The following is a 15,357-nucleotide window of genomic DNA, read 5'->3' as shown; positions in this document are numbered from 1 at the left end:
CCTCCCCAGTGCTGCACTCTCTCATCTCTCCTTCCCACAAGGCTGATTCACCACTTGTGACCCCTGCGGCAGCCTCGTTGAAAATAGACAACAAAGTGTCTGAGATGAAAACCAGTGGGCAGTTGCAGGCGAGATTGCCGTTTGGCTTCCAGTTGCTTGGGCAGTGCAGAGCTCTTGCTGAGCTGACACTTCCAATCGTCTGGATTTTAGTCATAAACGGGAGCAGGCTGGCACCGCGAGGCCCCCCCCCCCCACTGCAAGCACGCCCTAAAACCAACAACCAACCAATCGGGAGTCAGTCTCAGCTGTCAATCGTGACGTCTCATAGCAACAAGTAACTCATTAATACCGAACTTGTTAGATAACGAGCAAGCTGGTGACGCAATAAGGAGACCAGACTGTCTCATTTCGGTTTGTCAGACGTGGTCTATGGCTGCGTCCTTCATCTGCTGCGTGAGGATGCACCCCCCCGAAATAAGACCAATCATTAATTTACCTATGAAGAAGGTAAAAGAGGAAGTACCTATACCAGGTAGACACTTTAAATCTTCCATATTTCCCCCCTTGTCACAAACGCTCATGCGCTTTTAAGAAAGTTGTTTTTACTGTGATGTCAGTCACTCTAGCAAACTCCTTTAAATTGCTTTGAAAACTAAAAATCCCCATTTGAATTTATAAATTTCATCTCCACTCATACGCACAGACAGAGAAGTAATTAATGTCTCTTTTCACCTCTCTATCATCTGATTCTTCGAAACATCTCAAGACGCTTATCAGAGAGCAGCAGTACAGTCACTGTAACTGTACACATCATTTCAGCATATGTCTGAATCCTTCTGGTCCTCTGCAGCGGAAGATAAGAACCTCCTTCATGAATAAAGATGTTTAGGCGTCCGCTCCGCTCTGTGTTCAATGTGTACTTGTTACAGAGGCCATTATTTATAGTCCCACGAAGGCCCGGAGTTGTGCGAGTGGGTCTCATGGGGGATTGGGAAGTGGAGCCACTGCTACCTATAGTCGGAGAGATATACCACCTCACCCCCGCTGAGAACTTGGAGCAGGAAATGAACTCATAAATCAAGCAGTAAATTGAGTGTAGAGCTGTGCTTACTCATCTCAAGAGGTCTGCTCCTCTTCCTCCACACACCCCTGCTCCTTTTTACTGCCTGACTAATGCAGCGCCGCCACTTCTCTGCCCCGCATGGGTGTCTCTCCCTCTGCTATCCACAAAGTGTTATTTTCAAGTAAGCGCCACAACTTCAGCCTGGAGGCTCCAGGAGAAACACTGCAGGGAGATGCGAGTGAGGCTGGGATTTGAGCTCCAGAAACAAGCACATCAGCATCTTGTCCTACAGCTGAACTTCACTGCCTCATTGTGATGCCACTGGCAGGAGTCTTTACTGCGGGCACAGCTTGTGAGGAGCGTCTCTCCTGCTCGCCTCAGGCTATCCCGACAGTTACAGACCCTGTCCGCAGGAATTAAAGTCTCTATTTATCAGAAGTCGACTGACGTTGTCTGGGGACTGGCCGGGGAAATGGCACGCAGTCAGCCTCCTCCAGCAGTGGGACGCTGATGGAGAGGTCCACATGCTGGGATGTGCACATACACGGGGTTTCTTAACAGGATGTGTCATGTTGAAACACACACACACACACACACACACACACACACACACACACACACACACACACACACACACACACACACACACACACACACACACTCTTATGCATCACACTTTATGTCACCTTGTTCTATTGCTGCAGCAATGTCCTAAATGTGAATCATCCTTTTATCTTGTGCTTAAAAGAAACTATGTGAGACTGATCCTGGAATACAGACACTATGCATGCATATATACCTGTGTGTGTGTGTGTGTGTGTGTGTGTGTGTGTGTGTGTGTGTGTGTGTGTGTGTGTGTGTGTGTGTGTGTGTGTCTGTGTCTGTGTGTGTGTGTCTGTGTCTGTGTGTGTGTGTCCTCCTGCAGCTGCTTTCCATCACAGCAGCATTTCCTCTAACCATCATCTCTCCTCAACAGTAAAACCACAGGGTCTGCAAAGCTGAGCTACACTGACCTCTGCTGGTAGAATCATCATCTACATGTTTGTACGGCTGCCTCAATAATCCACTGAATCATAAAGACGTAGCCCAGCATAGATTGTATTTGTTTTCAAACTTCTCTACAAACCTTCACTTGTGTCCCTGCAGCTGCGTTCATGGTTATTTCAGTTATTCAACATGTTCATTACTTCAAACAACTTCATGATGTTTTAAGCTATTTAACTTACAACTGTAGCCTGATAGAGATCTGGACAACCTCACTCCTTCATTCCTGTTTCCATGTTCCCCTGTTTCAATGAGCAGTGGTGTGCCCCCCCCACCTCCCCCTCATTCCAAAGTGTCTCCCTCACCACAATAACACAAGAAGTGCAGGGATTGTCCTTTCAGAATTAAAGCTGCTCGGTGGTAGTGTTCCACTCCGAGCATTTCATCATTTTAAATTGTTCATGTCAAATAAGATGAAATTATATCCTGATGGAATCATTGCAATAAAGTAACCAGATTGAAAAAGGGAGGGAAATAGATGAGGCATAAATTATACAGCAACAAATGGAGAACGTTAGGGATTTCTGAACATCTTTTAATAGATACAAATATTCTAATATATGCAAAATGGCAATATCACAAAACTCCATAATATAAGGGCATTGAAAAAGCAATGTGGCTACAGTTATGTAAATGAGTTCACTTCTGCAAAAAACGATTCCATTGTAAAGAATCCCAGTGTTTGCAGAATGAGGTCTCATTTTCACCCATAGTTCAGAAATACATACAGGAGAAGATACTTCATTCCACTACAGGGACATTTGCCAGGTTACAGTAGCAAAGAGGACAGTGCAAATAAATAGGTCACATGCATTATGCTAACAAGCAATATTAATATTAATAATAATAAATAAATTGTATTTGTATAGCACCATTCATACAAGAAATGCAGCTCAAAGTGCTTCACATACAATATCATTCTAATGTAATTCGTATTTCCTGCAGGTTTACTTTATTACTTATTACTAAATACTTTTTCTCACTGTCCTCTTTGCTGTTTGATTTTAACCCTTTGATTCACAACATGGGTCATGAAGTTTTTATTTAATATATCTTTGCAGTGAATGAATTTCATCATTCAGTATTTCAGGTATCCACCAATTCACTTGTTTTTGAACATCACAAATCTTATTTAAATGTTTCCTTTGTTACTTTCATCTTTGTATCACTTCCCTTCTAATGCACAACATGGGTCAAAAATGACCCGTATTCATTTCCTGCCATTCCATGCTTTTAATAATCTTCTATATCATCAGAGGAGCCTTCGATGAAATAGAAGACTCATCTTCTATTCATCAGAGGCTCCTTCGATGACTCCTCCAGGACTGCAGCAGTGTCAGAGGTGGATCAGTGAATCAGTCTGTGATTGTGTCTGTTATCGTCTCTCTCGAGGAGAGGCTGGAGGCGGCGAGCATATATAGGTGCTGTAAAGGGACATTGAAAACAACACAGAGACGAGTATAACAAGAGGTGCAAGATTACTATTTAGCTTTAGTTATTAGTGATGTTGGAAAGGTTCTCTTACTTCTTGAAGTTTCACTTTGACTCTATATTTCTGAAAATAAGGGATGATCGCAGAGAGGAAATGTGCAGTTTGGTAATGATGCAGACACCAGTAGGAGTTTATTCTGTCTTACAATAAAGTCTGAGTTTAGTTTTATACCCACGAGCACATTCATCATACATTACTCTCCCTCTATATTTTATATATCTATTACCTGTGTTCTCTCCAAAAGATCCACCACTGCTGCTGTGGCTAATTTGCCCTGTAGAGCCCGGGCCTCCTCGCCCAGTGGGAGGATGAGAAACAGATCGGTGCAGACCTCATCGTTTGTCTCTATATATAATTCTTCAGTGCTGGTACATCTTCTGACCTGTGCAACATTCATATGGGACAATGAAAGGAAACGGTGGGATGCTTCTCTCCTTCTCCCCTCCCCAGTGCTGCACTCTCTCATCTCTCCTTCCCACAAGGCTGATTCACCACTTGTGACCCCTGCGGCAGCCTCGTTGAAAATAGACAACAAAGTGTCTGAGATGAAAACCAGTGGGCAGTTGCAGGCGAGATTGCCGTTTGGCTTCCAGTTGCTTGGGCAGTGCAGAGCTCTTGCTGAGCTGACACTTCCATCGTCTGGATTTTAGTCAGGCTGGCACTGTGAGGCCCCCCCCCCTGCAAGCACGCCCTAAAACCAACAACCAACCAATCGGGAGTCAGTCTCAGCTGTCAGTCGTGACGTCTCATAGCAACAAGTAACTCATTAATACCGAACTTGTTAGACAACGAGCATTTTGGTTTGTCAGACGTGGTCTATGGCTGCGTCCTTCATCTGCTGCGTAAGGATGCACCCCCCCCGATCATTCATTTACCTATGAAGAAGGTAAAAGAGGAAGTACCTATACCAGGTAGACACTTGACATCTTTAAATACCCCCCCCCCCCCCCCCCCCTTGTCACAAACGCTCATGCGCTTTTTAGAAAGTTGTCTTTACTGTTTTTAGTGTGTCCTCTCTTACTGTGAAGGTCCTGACCGGAAGCGTAGCCTTGGTAACTCTCCTCCCTCAGGAATGTGGAGTCGTTACCCCTGAACCTCCTGGAGCCCCGTCGACTGGAAACCACAACACAACACAACACCGCCACGACACAACACGGACCCCCGCAGTGAGTAGCTGTGTGTCCGCGCTGCGGCTTCAAACTTCATATGCAACTGTTCCACTGGTTTGTCGGTGGATTAAACTGGTTTTCTTTAAGTTTTCATCCCAGACGATGAGTTAAGAAACTCCGTTAGCTAGCGGACCATAGCCTCCTGAGCTAGCTGGCCCCGGGGCTACATGTTGTGTTTCACTCGTTAACATGTTCAAACATGTGCGCCATTGTTTCTTTAGGGGATTAACTTCCCGCCCTAACTTGAAATGGATGTTTCTGGAAACGAGACACCGACGCACGAGCGGTTGTGTTGTTGTCTGAGAGTCAACCAGTGATACACGTTTTAAAACGTGTCCCCTCTCCCCAGGGACGCTGGCCCGGGTCTCCATGGTAACGTGGCCGACGCACAGCCGCGACCAGGGGGCGGAACCAGAGAGCAGCAGCCGCTCATCGATCCCCTTCTCCCGGTAGAGGCGCAGGAATCCGCCGGAGATGGTAAGAGGAGCTCCAGGGCTGCAGCAGTCTGCTCCACTCTCTGTCTGTGACTCACATTATGTCTGTTGTCGTCTCTCTCTTGTCTTTGTTGCAGCCATTTCACAACAACGACTACTACCCCTACAGGAGTGACACCCAAGGGACCCACTCATCAGCGGGGATCCAGTCCCTCCTGAACTCCCCGCTCAGCCACTACTCTGTACCCGCAGCGGGGATGACTCCTTCCAGGGGCACCTCCACCGTCCACCTCCCCTTCAAATTCCGCCGTCGCAGGGAGACGGTGGACTGGCAGCGGATCAACGCGGTGGACATAAACCTGGTGATGAGCCAGCTGGACATAAACGCCCTCCAGGATCACATCAGCACAGTGACGTTCTGCAACCTGGACGGGGAGCGGTGCCAGCAGTGCCGGAGCCCTGTGGACCCGGGTCTGCTCAAGCTCCTGCAGCTGGCGCAGCTCACCGTGGAGTGGCTGCTCCACTGCCAGGAATTCCTCAGCCTCAACCTGCATGCGTTGGAGGAGAGGTTGGAGGCGGCGAGCAAGGAGCACAAGCAGCTGCTGGAGCAGCAGAGCGAGCAGGAGGAGAAGGTGAAGGCGCTGAAAGAAGCGCTCCTGCTGAAGGGGAAGGAGGTGCACGACCTGCAGTCCAAGCTGCTCCTCAGTAGCCATAAGGTACAGCTGACACAGCGATATTGGTCACCACTGGCATGTCACACATGCATCTCCATCACCCCCGCACCTCCCCTCACTCCTCCTCCTCAGGGACCCCCGCTCCTTCATTGTTCCCAAGATCTATTCACAGCTCCGGCTTTGTGCGTTTCAGAGCAGGGTTCGGAGAGAAAAGGGGAGAGCGACGAAGGCTTTTATCAGAGCTTGACAAAACGTTTCCCTCAAACCGATTACGATGCGTACTATGAAACCATGGGTTCTAATAAGCTTTGTTTTCAGACAGAAAGAATAGGATTTAGAGCCCGAGAGCAGATGGTGGTGATTAGTTTTATTAATCCAAGAGCATTCATCATGGTGACTGGCTCCCACCCTCATATACTGGCTCTGTGTCCTTGTCCAGCATTTTGTCCTTCGACTCTGCTGCTGAAGACGTTTCTGTATCTGCCTGTTAATGTTGTGGAGGTAGGCAGTGCTGCTCAGTTGCCATTAGGTTATTTATAGCACAAATCAAAAATCTACCCCCCTGTTCTTTGAGTGTATGGCTGCCGCTGACCTGGCCAAGCGGTTGCCAGGGCAACAGATATAGTGTGTCATGACAGCTTGTGGTTGCTAGGTGTGCGCTACCAGCTCAGCTAACAGAGGTGGCTCAATAATTGATAGAGAGGGTTTGTGTTTGGCATTTGTTGCTCGTCCACACGTCTACAAGGCAAACACACGCTGCTTTCTTCAACTTCTCTGTTGCACCAAAGCAGACGTGTAATTGTGTCTCACTCACCTTTCAATCTTTGCTACCGTACGGTGTGGCAAGATATCAGCAGCAGCAGTCTGAACTTTTGAGTGAAGTCAAGTGCACAATGAGCGGCAGGCTCAGACGCAGCGTGTAATATGTGTGGAGAAGAAGCAGCATCTCTCCCAGTTGTGAAGCGACAGTGAGCTGCAGCGTGTGGACGCCTGCCGCACGGAGCAAATCAACATCGCTCTCGCCAAGTGTTTAGTAACAAACGCCTGAACTCAGAGGATGCTCCTGTTGGCAGCTGCATCGCCACGGGATGTGTTTAAAACTTCATTTACTATTCCCCATGTAAAAGACTCTCAGTAGTTTACTCCACAACTCGAGCACGGCAGATATATTTGGTTTTTATTGTTTAACGATGTGAGTTGATGAATTTCTTCATCTTAAAGTTCTGTATATTATTATCTGTTTCTTATTTATTTGACAGGGAAAGTGCTTATTAATCAACAGACTGAATACTGTGAGGAGTTAGCTGAATCATCTTATTTTCATCTGTTGTCCCTCTAGCCAGTTTTTACAAGGCAACCTTTAATGAACCCAAACAAACCCAAGACACAGCTCTGAGTTAACTGATTGCGTTTTGATCAATAAACTAGTTGTGCAAAGATTTTATATATACATTTTATGAAAATACTGTATGATGCCATCTTTAATAAGTATAAATAATCATCAGGTTCAGACCGAAGCCTGATCTAAACTGTCCTGTTTCCTCAGTAATGGGAGTTGCCTCATACAATGTAATAAATAATGTTTTCTCTTTCTTTCTTTTAGTGTCAAATTTGTAAAAAAGGCTTCCTTACTCCCCAATTCCTCCAGAGTCACATGCAACGCCGTCATCCTGAGGACCACGAGAGCCGTAAGTCAACCTGACACAGAGAGAGAGGAACAAGTAAAGTCAGATACACGTAACGTTGCGTCTTCTACCTCAACATGATGAGGTAGAAGACGGAGCCCTTGGCTTTCTGCTGCTAAAAGACTGAATGTTGTAGCTATTATAGTTTTTGTTTTGGATCGATTTGAACACCATCATGTAAACAACAATCCCTTGTGGGCAGATGAGGGAAATCCCTCTGGTGCCACCACCTGTTGTTGCCACTGCATGGAACGTAATGATGTGATCATGAGCATAATGAGGTCAAATACAGACGTCTTAGCTTTCTGGTACAAAAATAATGTATCTTCTAGCTGTTAAAGTTTTTATTTAAGATGGATTTAAACAGGATTAAGCAAACAACAATCTCCTGTGGCCACTTAGGGGCGGCCCGCGGGACGTCTGCTTTCAAAAGGGTTCAGAACAGAGTCTTGTCTTTCACCTGTAGATGAACGTTTAATTAATGCAAGTGATCTGACTCTTGTTCTTTCCTCCAGAGCTGCAGTCGGACAGTGAAAAGAAATGCCAAATTGAAATTCTCAAGATGGAGATCAGCGGCCTGAGGGAGCAGAACGTTCAACTGCAGCAGAACCTGCAGCTCAAAACAGCTCAGGTAAGAAAAGCAGAACATGTACAGAGATAGATACCAACTCATCTGAAGTGAGGTGGATCAGATAGTTTACATTTTGAAAACTGATTTGGGGAAATAGTTCTCTCTGTAAACTTGTTGAAGCTTCCTCTCTTATAACAGGCTCTTGTGATTTCACTGGTTTTTGTGTAATTCCAGGAGAAGGAGCTGCTGTCCACCCACAAAGACCTTCAGAGAGAGCTGGACCGTTTTAAAGCGGAGGAGATGACTCGGATGGAAAGAAAGATCGAAGACACCAAGGACGGCATGCGTAGAGAGATGGAATCTATGTACAACCGAAATGTTCAGGCTGTCAATGTACGGAAAGGATACGTGGATGTTGCTTATATACATTATTTATTTGCTCCTCGGGATATCTTCATAATCATTCCATGTATATTCCCATTCATAGGCATTGAATCAGAATCAGATATCCAAGCTTGAAACCTCAGCCGACTCTGCTCACTCGCAGAAACAAATCATCCAAAAGCTGGAGCAGCAGCTGAAGAAGCAGGTCAGTGGCGCAGGGAGCTGATATTTTACAACCTAGAAACGAGTGAAGTGTTGGGGTAACCCAAAATGCTAAAAATATTTCTCTCCAGGATAAAATGTGGGAATCCATGCTGCAAAAAAACAAGGAACAACACGAGTCTGAAAAGAATCAGGTACGGTTCTGTCAGAGTTGGCACATGTGAAATATTAAACAAGCAGTCTAGGAATGGCCCTGTTGTAAAACACATCCTCTTCATGTTCTCCAGCTGCTGGACGAGCTGAGCAGAACTCAGTCGTCTGTGTCCGAGCAGCAGGAGCGAAGCCAGCAGCTGCAGCAGGAGATGGGACGGAGGCTGCAGGAGAAGCAGCAAACCATCAAGGCTCAGAGGGAGCAGGTTAATAACACACACTCTCACTCTCAGTCACCGCTGCCCAGTGCGATTATGTCGGGAGAGGAAGTGAGGCGGAGGTTCAGGCCTTGTTCAGGATTTCCTGTATTTGCTGCACTGGCTCAGATTGAGTTGCACTGATGTGATGATACGGCCGAGTCTCTTGCTGTCATGAAAATCTCAAAGATTGTTTATCTTTTTCATGCATGATCGTGAGGTATAACTTGTGATTATTTGTTCCACTTGCAGATAAGAAATATTTCCTCAAATACACCCACCAAAGTAGTGGAAGTACCAGGTATGGATCCATCTCACATGTCTTCTTCAGAACAGAAACTGCACATATGATCCTGATGCATTCATCTCATTGTGTTTTCAGTGGTGGTCAGCGCACCAGCACCAGAGCCCAAACCAAAGAGGGTTGTTCTTGGTGAGTAAATCCTCAAACTAAAATGAGAACATTAAAACATGGTCACTCCCAGACAGGCTGAGCATGTGCTTCCCTGCATGAAGGATTTAATGCAGTTTAACAGCTGCACTGTTACCACATCCCTGTCCCCTCTCTGTTAACGCCTCCTGTTTTATCTGACTCCCTCACTCCCACTGACCTCACGTGCCCGGCCAATTAGAGGAGCCAGTCTTTGCTCTTAACCTGGAGCCTATACAGGAGCTGTCAGAAGAGGAGAAAGGTAAAACAGACAATACAAGCAGCCGAGCCGGTTCACTGCCTGCATGGATGCATCGGCCTGTTGTTGGCAGCCTTTTCTTTTACCAGACTGAGATCGTCTTATTGCACACTGACATGAAAAGGCCTCACGATGAGCTTATCACATAGAAGCTTTGTGAAAGCCAGCTCATGGTCTGTGATATTCCATCATGCCTGCCACATCAGTTCAGTGATCATTACGTCCGTCTGTCTTCCTGCAGCCGTCACATCCACGCAACTCAACCTGTGGCATGGATCTTGCTTTGAAAATTGCCAAATGCATGCTCATTTTATTTTATTTTGTTTTGGCATTTACTGTATGACGCCCAACACGTGTGATTGTCAACACAAGACTGACCGAGTGAGGTTTTCTTTTACAGACTCGAGCAGCGCCTCTGAGAGGAGGCCCGCGGAGAGGAGGCCAGCGGAGAGGAGGCCTGAGCCGGTTCCAGAGAAGAAACCGAGTCCGAGCGTGACGGCCACTGCTCTGAAGAGGAACCCCAGCATCAAGAAGGCGATGCGACGAGAGCTGGAGCAGGCCGTCATAAAGAAGCTGGAGGACCTGGGGGTCAAGCCCGTATGGACTCACTATTAACGCCTCCTCTCCACACAGTTTTGTTTTTGTGTCCGCGATTCTGTTTCATATACGGACTACACCCTATGAGTATCAGGATAAAGTCACAATATTAGGAGAACAAAATCGTTATTTAATGAGAAAAAGTAGCCTCTATTCCTCACTTCCGGTTGACTTGCATACGGACACAGGGCTGCGTGGAAATGATCTATGAAAAAAATATAATAATCTATGAAGAAACTCTTTCTCTAGACCTTCTTCCTTCTGCTTCTTCTCAGAATCAAAGAGGTCTGACGAACAGGGAGCTCACTTCCATCATGGCCAAGGTGCATTCAGAGCGGGACCGAGTTGCAAAGGGGATGCCTGAATACTGGCGCTGTCGGGAGGAGATCACCCGCAGCGTGGACGAGAAGATGAGCGATCAGACGAGAGAAGCTCCTCCAGAGACTCCGGCTCGACCCAGACACTCGGTTCGAGGTGCTTCCTCAGACTTCGTCATCAGAAATCCTCTTTTAATTCTTATTCTGCTCACAGACCAATTTAAACCACACCACACTGGACTTTCTATCTCCACTCATGGCCTTTTATGACTGATTTGAAATGAAATATTAGTTTCATTTTGATAAAGTGTAATTGGTTTTGACTGTGTATATCCAACACTCTCAGTCTGATCTGTAAAAGCTTGTTTGCCGTCACACAAGCGGATTAAGGCTCCGACACACTGTCAGTGACTCATCCGCTAATTGTGGCGTTTGTGTGAAGTGTTTGTGTCTGGACCTGCAGGCAGACAGTCCAAGACCCCCCAGCCAGCGCCGAGGGCCAAGAGCACCACCCAACCCAAGACGTCCACGCCCAACAGCAAGGCTGCTCCGAGGACCTTCACACTCAAGTAAAAATACAAAACACACTGTGTTATTTAGAGATTCATTATCACTCATACATCCCACTCTCATGGGCCATTTGGGCTTCAGTGTCCTGCCTGAGGAGGAATTTAACCACTGGATAAATCAATTCTAGTAGGTTTGAGGAACACTAACAAACAAACTACTTTTCCCATTATGCATTTCACCTTTCCTGCAAGTATTTCAGCGAATCACAATGTACATGTCTTGAAAATGATAACATCAAAAGTGTTTCAAATGGAATGATGATGGTTTTAAAACACGACGTTTCTGTGATTTTGAAGGACTCCTCCTTTCAGCTCCGATGAGGACTCTGAAGAGGAGGACACGGAGGAGAAACAGCCCCCGAAACACCAGAGGGGCAGATCACCACCGACCAGAATGAACCAGGCGACTCCGGTCCACATCAGAGCCGGCAAAGCCAGTCCGGTCCAGGCCAGGCAGGCCGTTACCAGGCAGACGTTCTCCTCCAGCACCCAGCAGCCGTGGGGGTCAGTGGGGGTGGTGACCAAGACGGCAGTGAAAAAGATGGAGAGTGATGATGACGATGATGACGATGAAGATGATGATGATAAGGAGGAGTGGTCTGAAGTCAGCGAGCTGCAGGAGATCGACTCCAAACAGCTGCAGGGATACAGAGACCAGAACGGCAACGTGGATAAGAGGAACTTCAAGAAAGGTTCGTGCTCCGTTTCCTGAACTGCAAAGAAGTGAGATGATTCTCTTCAGCCATGAAACTTCATCTGATAACAGTGAAAACATTTGTTTGAAATGATTTACATGTCGATGTTAGTCACCAACAAGTTATTTTAAAAGTCTCAAATGTTATTTTTAAAATGAAACGTTTTTAATCAGGTTAGGTCTTAAATATGATGCACTCACCGCGTGTGTCAATATGATCTGTTTGTTTTTAGATAAGAAAATCACTGTCCTGGCCAGAAAGGTGGAGCAGAAGTTTGCAACGAGAACAGTAAAGAGACCAGCAGGGGGCGTCAGCATTTTGACAGAGAGGAGAGACGAGGTGCAGGAGCTGACGGTGAGAGGAGGAGGAGGAGGAGGAGGACGGGACCTCGGTGCATAGAGTCGCCAGTTCATTGATATAATTATTACTCTAAAAAGAAAGTTGAAATGTTTGTCTTGTTTGTGTGTGGGGACAGTACACAGACCTAGAGGAGAGCCAGGATTGGTTGGTCTCCTCCTTAGAGGACGGACAGGAAGTGTCTAAACCAGCTCAGGGCTCTGGACCAATGAGGAAGAGTCTGGACTCATCCAGCACCAGCGTGTGGGGGACCTCCACAGGAAAGGCTCCCAGATCAGGTCAGTTCAAGGAGACGTTGGGAAGAACTTTCTCGTTTGTTCCACAGAACCCAGCGGTGTCATCAAACCTCCTTTTAAGGTGTAAGATGTAAATGCATCTGTCTGGTTCCCAGCAGGTCTGACTGAAGCCGGGACAGGAAGCACCCTGAAGAGCAGCCTGTGTTCCCTCGGCGACTTCAGCGACTCCGAGGACACGAGCAATAAACCCAGTGGACGCTACAGCTGATCAGGTGCCGTAACGCTCCGCCAGCACCGGTGCAAAGACCTCAGTCTCCTCTGACGTCTGCAGCCGACGCCAGAACAGCCATATTTTATACTTCTGCTTATAGAGACATGAGCAATACTTCACAAACAAAAGTTCAGTTTTTATCTATCATCATCTAGTAAATATAACAGTTTCATAGACTTTTCTTGTTTTTAAGTCCCACTTCATATCTTGTGCCAAGTGTTTGTTCGCCTCGCACCTTTAAATCCATCCTGACTCCTCCCACACTCCGTGAGGTAGTGGATGTAGTTTGTGTAAAAGCATGTGTACTTCAGATTTTATATTGTTCCTTCTTATGTGGTTTTGTATCGAAAATATTTATACCAGCAATAAAAGACCCCCCAGGTTCTTGACTTCACTTTCTTTCTGTCTTTCTTCAACCGAACCGAGACCTCAGAGCTTCAGACTCGTCAGGGTTCAACACAGACTGTGTTTCTGTTTTATTCCAACTGGTGCATGTGAGGACGTCCCAGTGAGAAGAGCCTCCGCAGAGTCTCACTGAGAGAATGGAAACAAAGGAAGGACCCGTTCTAAAGGAAACCACTTTGTTTTAATCATTAAAAACACAAAACCAAACCAGAAACTGTACAAAGAAAAGCTAACAGTCATAATGAGACGAGGAAGATGTGGCTCACGAGGAAGGAGGGAAAGGACAAGCATCAAATCAAAGAACATTAACGTTTTGTAAGATTTCAAAAAAGATCCATCCAGTTTCTTCTTCTTTCAAATATGTAAACACGAGGAAAACTTTGACATTCAGGGAAAATACACGTATGACTGTGGTGAATATGAGTAATGAGCTTCTGTGGGACGATAACAAACTCCACCCGACTGAAGACCTGCTCTCATCACTGCTGTTTGGGGTCTGATGAGGGTTTCATCTCCTCGTCTCTCGTTCAGAGAAGCAGTCAGAGAATCTCCCAGAAGGTCAAACTGTTCCTGTGAAGTCCCTCAGGTCCCCCTGTGAGCTCAGGACTTCCTGTGGGACTCAGACGAAGCTGTCCCTGCTGAAGGTGCGGCCCCCCCTCGACGCCGTGGCCCCGGCCCCTCGGCTCTTCCTGCCCTCGTAGAACAGCGGCGGCCCCAGAGTGAGTCTGGAGGACGTGGCCGGCAGCATGTAGGTCCGTCGGGTCCGGGCCGTGGCGTACGTGCCGGGTCTCAGGGGCCGTTTAGGGGAACTGGTATTTAGATACAAGAGGGAACATGGTCAGTATCACTGGTTGTACAAACACATAAAAGTACATATAGATATATTTGTGTGTATATATCATTATATATGTACATACTAAATGGTATATTTGTATTTCTATAGGTTGTATATAAACATGTAGCCCTGTACCTTGATGGCAGACCTTCTTTTCCAGAGAAGTAGCTCTGCACCGTGCCTCCACTCAGCAGGAGCACGGATCCCCCCCAGCCAATGAAGATCGCAGCTCCCAGTTCAAACCTGCACAGTGAACATTCAGGTTTGTTTTCATGAACGTACTCATCCCGCTCTTTATGAACTACTTTCATATCATGTTATATATGTTGTAATACTTTAAAAAGTACTCACTTCTGAGCCCTGAAATGTGGATCCAAGTATTCTCGGATGACTTTGTTGGCCCACCACGAGTAGGTGATCATCCCGCAGCATCCTGACAGAACACACGTTGGACTTTGGACTCACTTCACACATTGATCAGACTCTTCTGTGGTTCTTACCTGACACCAGGTACGTGATCCCGCCGGCGAAGGTCACTCTGGCGTTGGCGATCTCTGAGCCTCCGATCTTAGTGCACTTCATCCCAACGAGGGTGAGGACGCCTCCGAAGAAGCCGGTGATGACGGAGCAGACCGCCAGCGCCCTGCAGGCGTGGAGGAACACTGAGGGACGACAGGTGGAGGATTATCTATAACTTCAGATTATCTTACCACAGGATTCTTACGTTACAGTTTGATATTTGCAACATGACCTGTGACCTTGTGACTAAAGCTTCATATAACTGTAATTCCCATTTAAATATATCTAATATACATCTCAGTGGACTTGTTTGTCCCTAAACCAGAGCTCTACCCACTGGGACCAGTTTGACAGCTGTTTTCAGACGGACGTACCCGGCAGGCCCAGCATGGAGGGGTAGTCCTTGCAGTCGGACACCCCCGTGGTGTCGGAGATGCAGTCCTTCCACAGGTTGGAGTAGTAGTTGGAGGTGGTCAGCACGATGCTGCCCACCTCGGAGAAGGTCCAGTACTCCGTCGGCAGCGTGGAGCACACCAGGATCCAGCCGAACAGACAGGACACGAAGCAGCCGATCTCCAGGTACATCACCACCGTCCGGTACGTCATGGTGAGTCAGTCCGAGCCGTGGTGAGAGCTGCGAGGCGAAGGGACCTGGACGAGCTCCCTGCTGATCTGGAGGCGTCACACCAGCACTTTGGGTGTTTGTCTCATCTTATCTTTTCAGGAGGTTTTGCCAACTCAGCATCCTTCGTGTTCCCAGGACTCGGGCGAGTGAGTCATTC

At 46.9% G+C, this 15,357-nt stretch overlaps 2 protein-coding genes across 9 annotated transcripts; one reads left to right on the top strand and one right to left on the bottom strand.

The window, feature by feature from the left end:
* Nucleotides 1–4,656: 4,656 nt before the first annotated feature.
* dzip1 (DAZ interacting zinc finger protein 1) lies at nucleotides 4,657–14,025 on the top strand. 7 transcript variants are annotated; one of them, XM_034606485.1, is made up of 21 exons: nucleotides 4,659–4,765; nucleotides 5,118–5,245; nucleotides 5,340–5,918; nucleotides 7,480–7,564; nucleotides 8,077–8,192; nucleotides 8,367–8,525; nucleotides 8,620–8,721; nucleotides 8,810–8,872; nucleotides 8,966–9,094; nucleotides 9,338–9,386; nucleotides 9,468–9,518; nucleotides 9,718–9,777; nucleotides 10,175–10,199; nucleotides 10,230–10,371; nucleotides 10,647–10,845; nucleotides 11,079–11,102; nucleotides 11,134–11,257; nucleotides 11,570–11,949; nucleotides 12,185–12,306; nucleotides 12,428–12,587; nucleotides 12,701–13,210. In XM_034606485.1, exons 2-21 carry the CDS (start codon nucleotides 5,243–5,245, stop codon nucleotides 12,811–12,813), a joined length of 2,685 nt encoding a protein of 894 aa, XP_034462376.1. In that variant the 5' UTR covers nucleotides 4,659–4,765; nucleotides 5,118–5,242; the 3' UTR covers nucleotides 12,814–13,210. The 7 variants fall into 7 exon arrangements, with proteins under 7 accessions (XP_034462410.1, XP_034462362.1, XP_034462376.1 ...); XM_034606519.1 differs by lacking the exon at nucleotides 12,428–12,587 and adding an exon at nucleotides 13,653–14,025 and having other exon boundaries at nucleotides 4,657–4,765; nucleotides 10,175–10,371; nucleotides 12,701–12,703; XM_034606471.1 differs by having other exon boundaries at nucleotides 4,658–4,765; nucleotides 10,175–10,371.
* On the bottom strand, nucleotides 13,645–15,322 carry si:ch211-181l5.2 (claudin-10). 2 transcript variants are annotated; one of them, XM_034607693.1, is made up of 5 exons: nucleotides 14,950–15,322; nucleotides 14,557–14,718; nucleotides 14,408–14,489; nucleotides 14,192–14,299; nucleotides 13,645–14,030 (listed from the first exon to the last, which is right to left on the bottom strand). In XM_034607693.1, the coding sequence occupies exons 1-5, from the start codon at nucleotides 15,179–15,181 to the stop codon at nucleotides 13,841–13,843; spliced, it is 774 nt and encodes a 257-aa protein (XP_034463584.1). In that variant the 5' UTR covers nucleotides 15,182–15,322; the 3' UTR covers nucleotides 13,645–13,840. The 2 variants fall into 2 exon arrangements, with proteins under 2 accessions (XP_034463584.1, XP_034463575.1); XM_034607684.1 differs by having other exon boundaries at nucleotides 13,651–14,033.
* Nucleotides 15,323–15,357: the final 35 nt, after the last annotated feature.

Source organism: Hippoglossus hippoglossus, chromosome 2, assembly GCF_009819705.1.
Source record: "Hippoglossus hippoglossus isolate fHipHip1 chromosome 2, fHipHip1.pri, whole genome shotgun sequence".
In the NCBI taxonomy this organism is placed as follows: Eukaryota; Metazoa; Chordata; class Actinopteri; order Pleuronectiformes; family Pleuronectidae; genus Hippoglossus; species Hippoglossus hippoglossus.
Note: the sequence above shows the minus strand (reverse complement) of the source record. Positions and strands in the feature narration are given on the sequence as shown.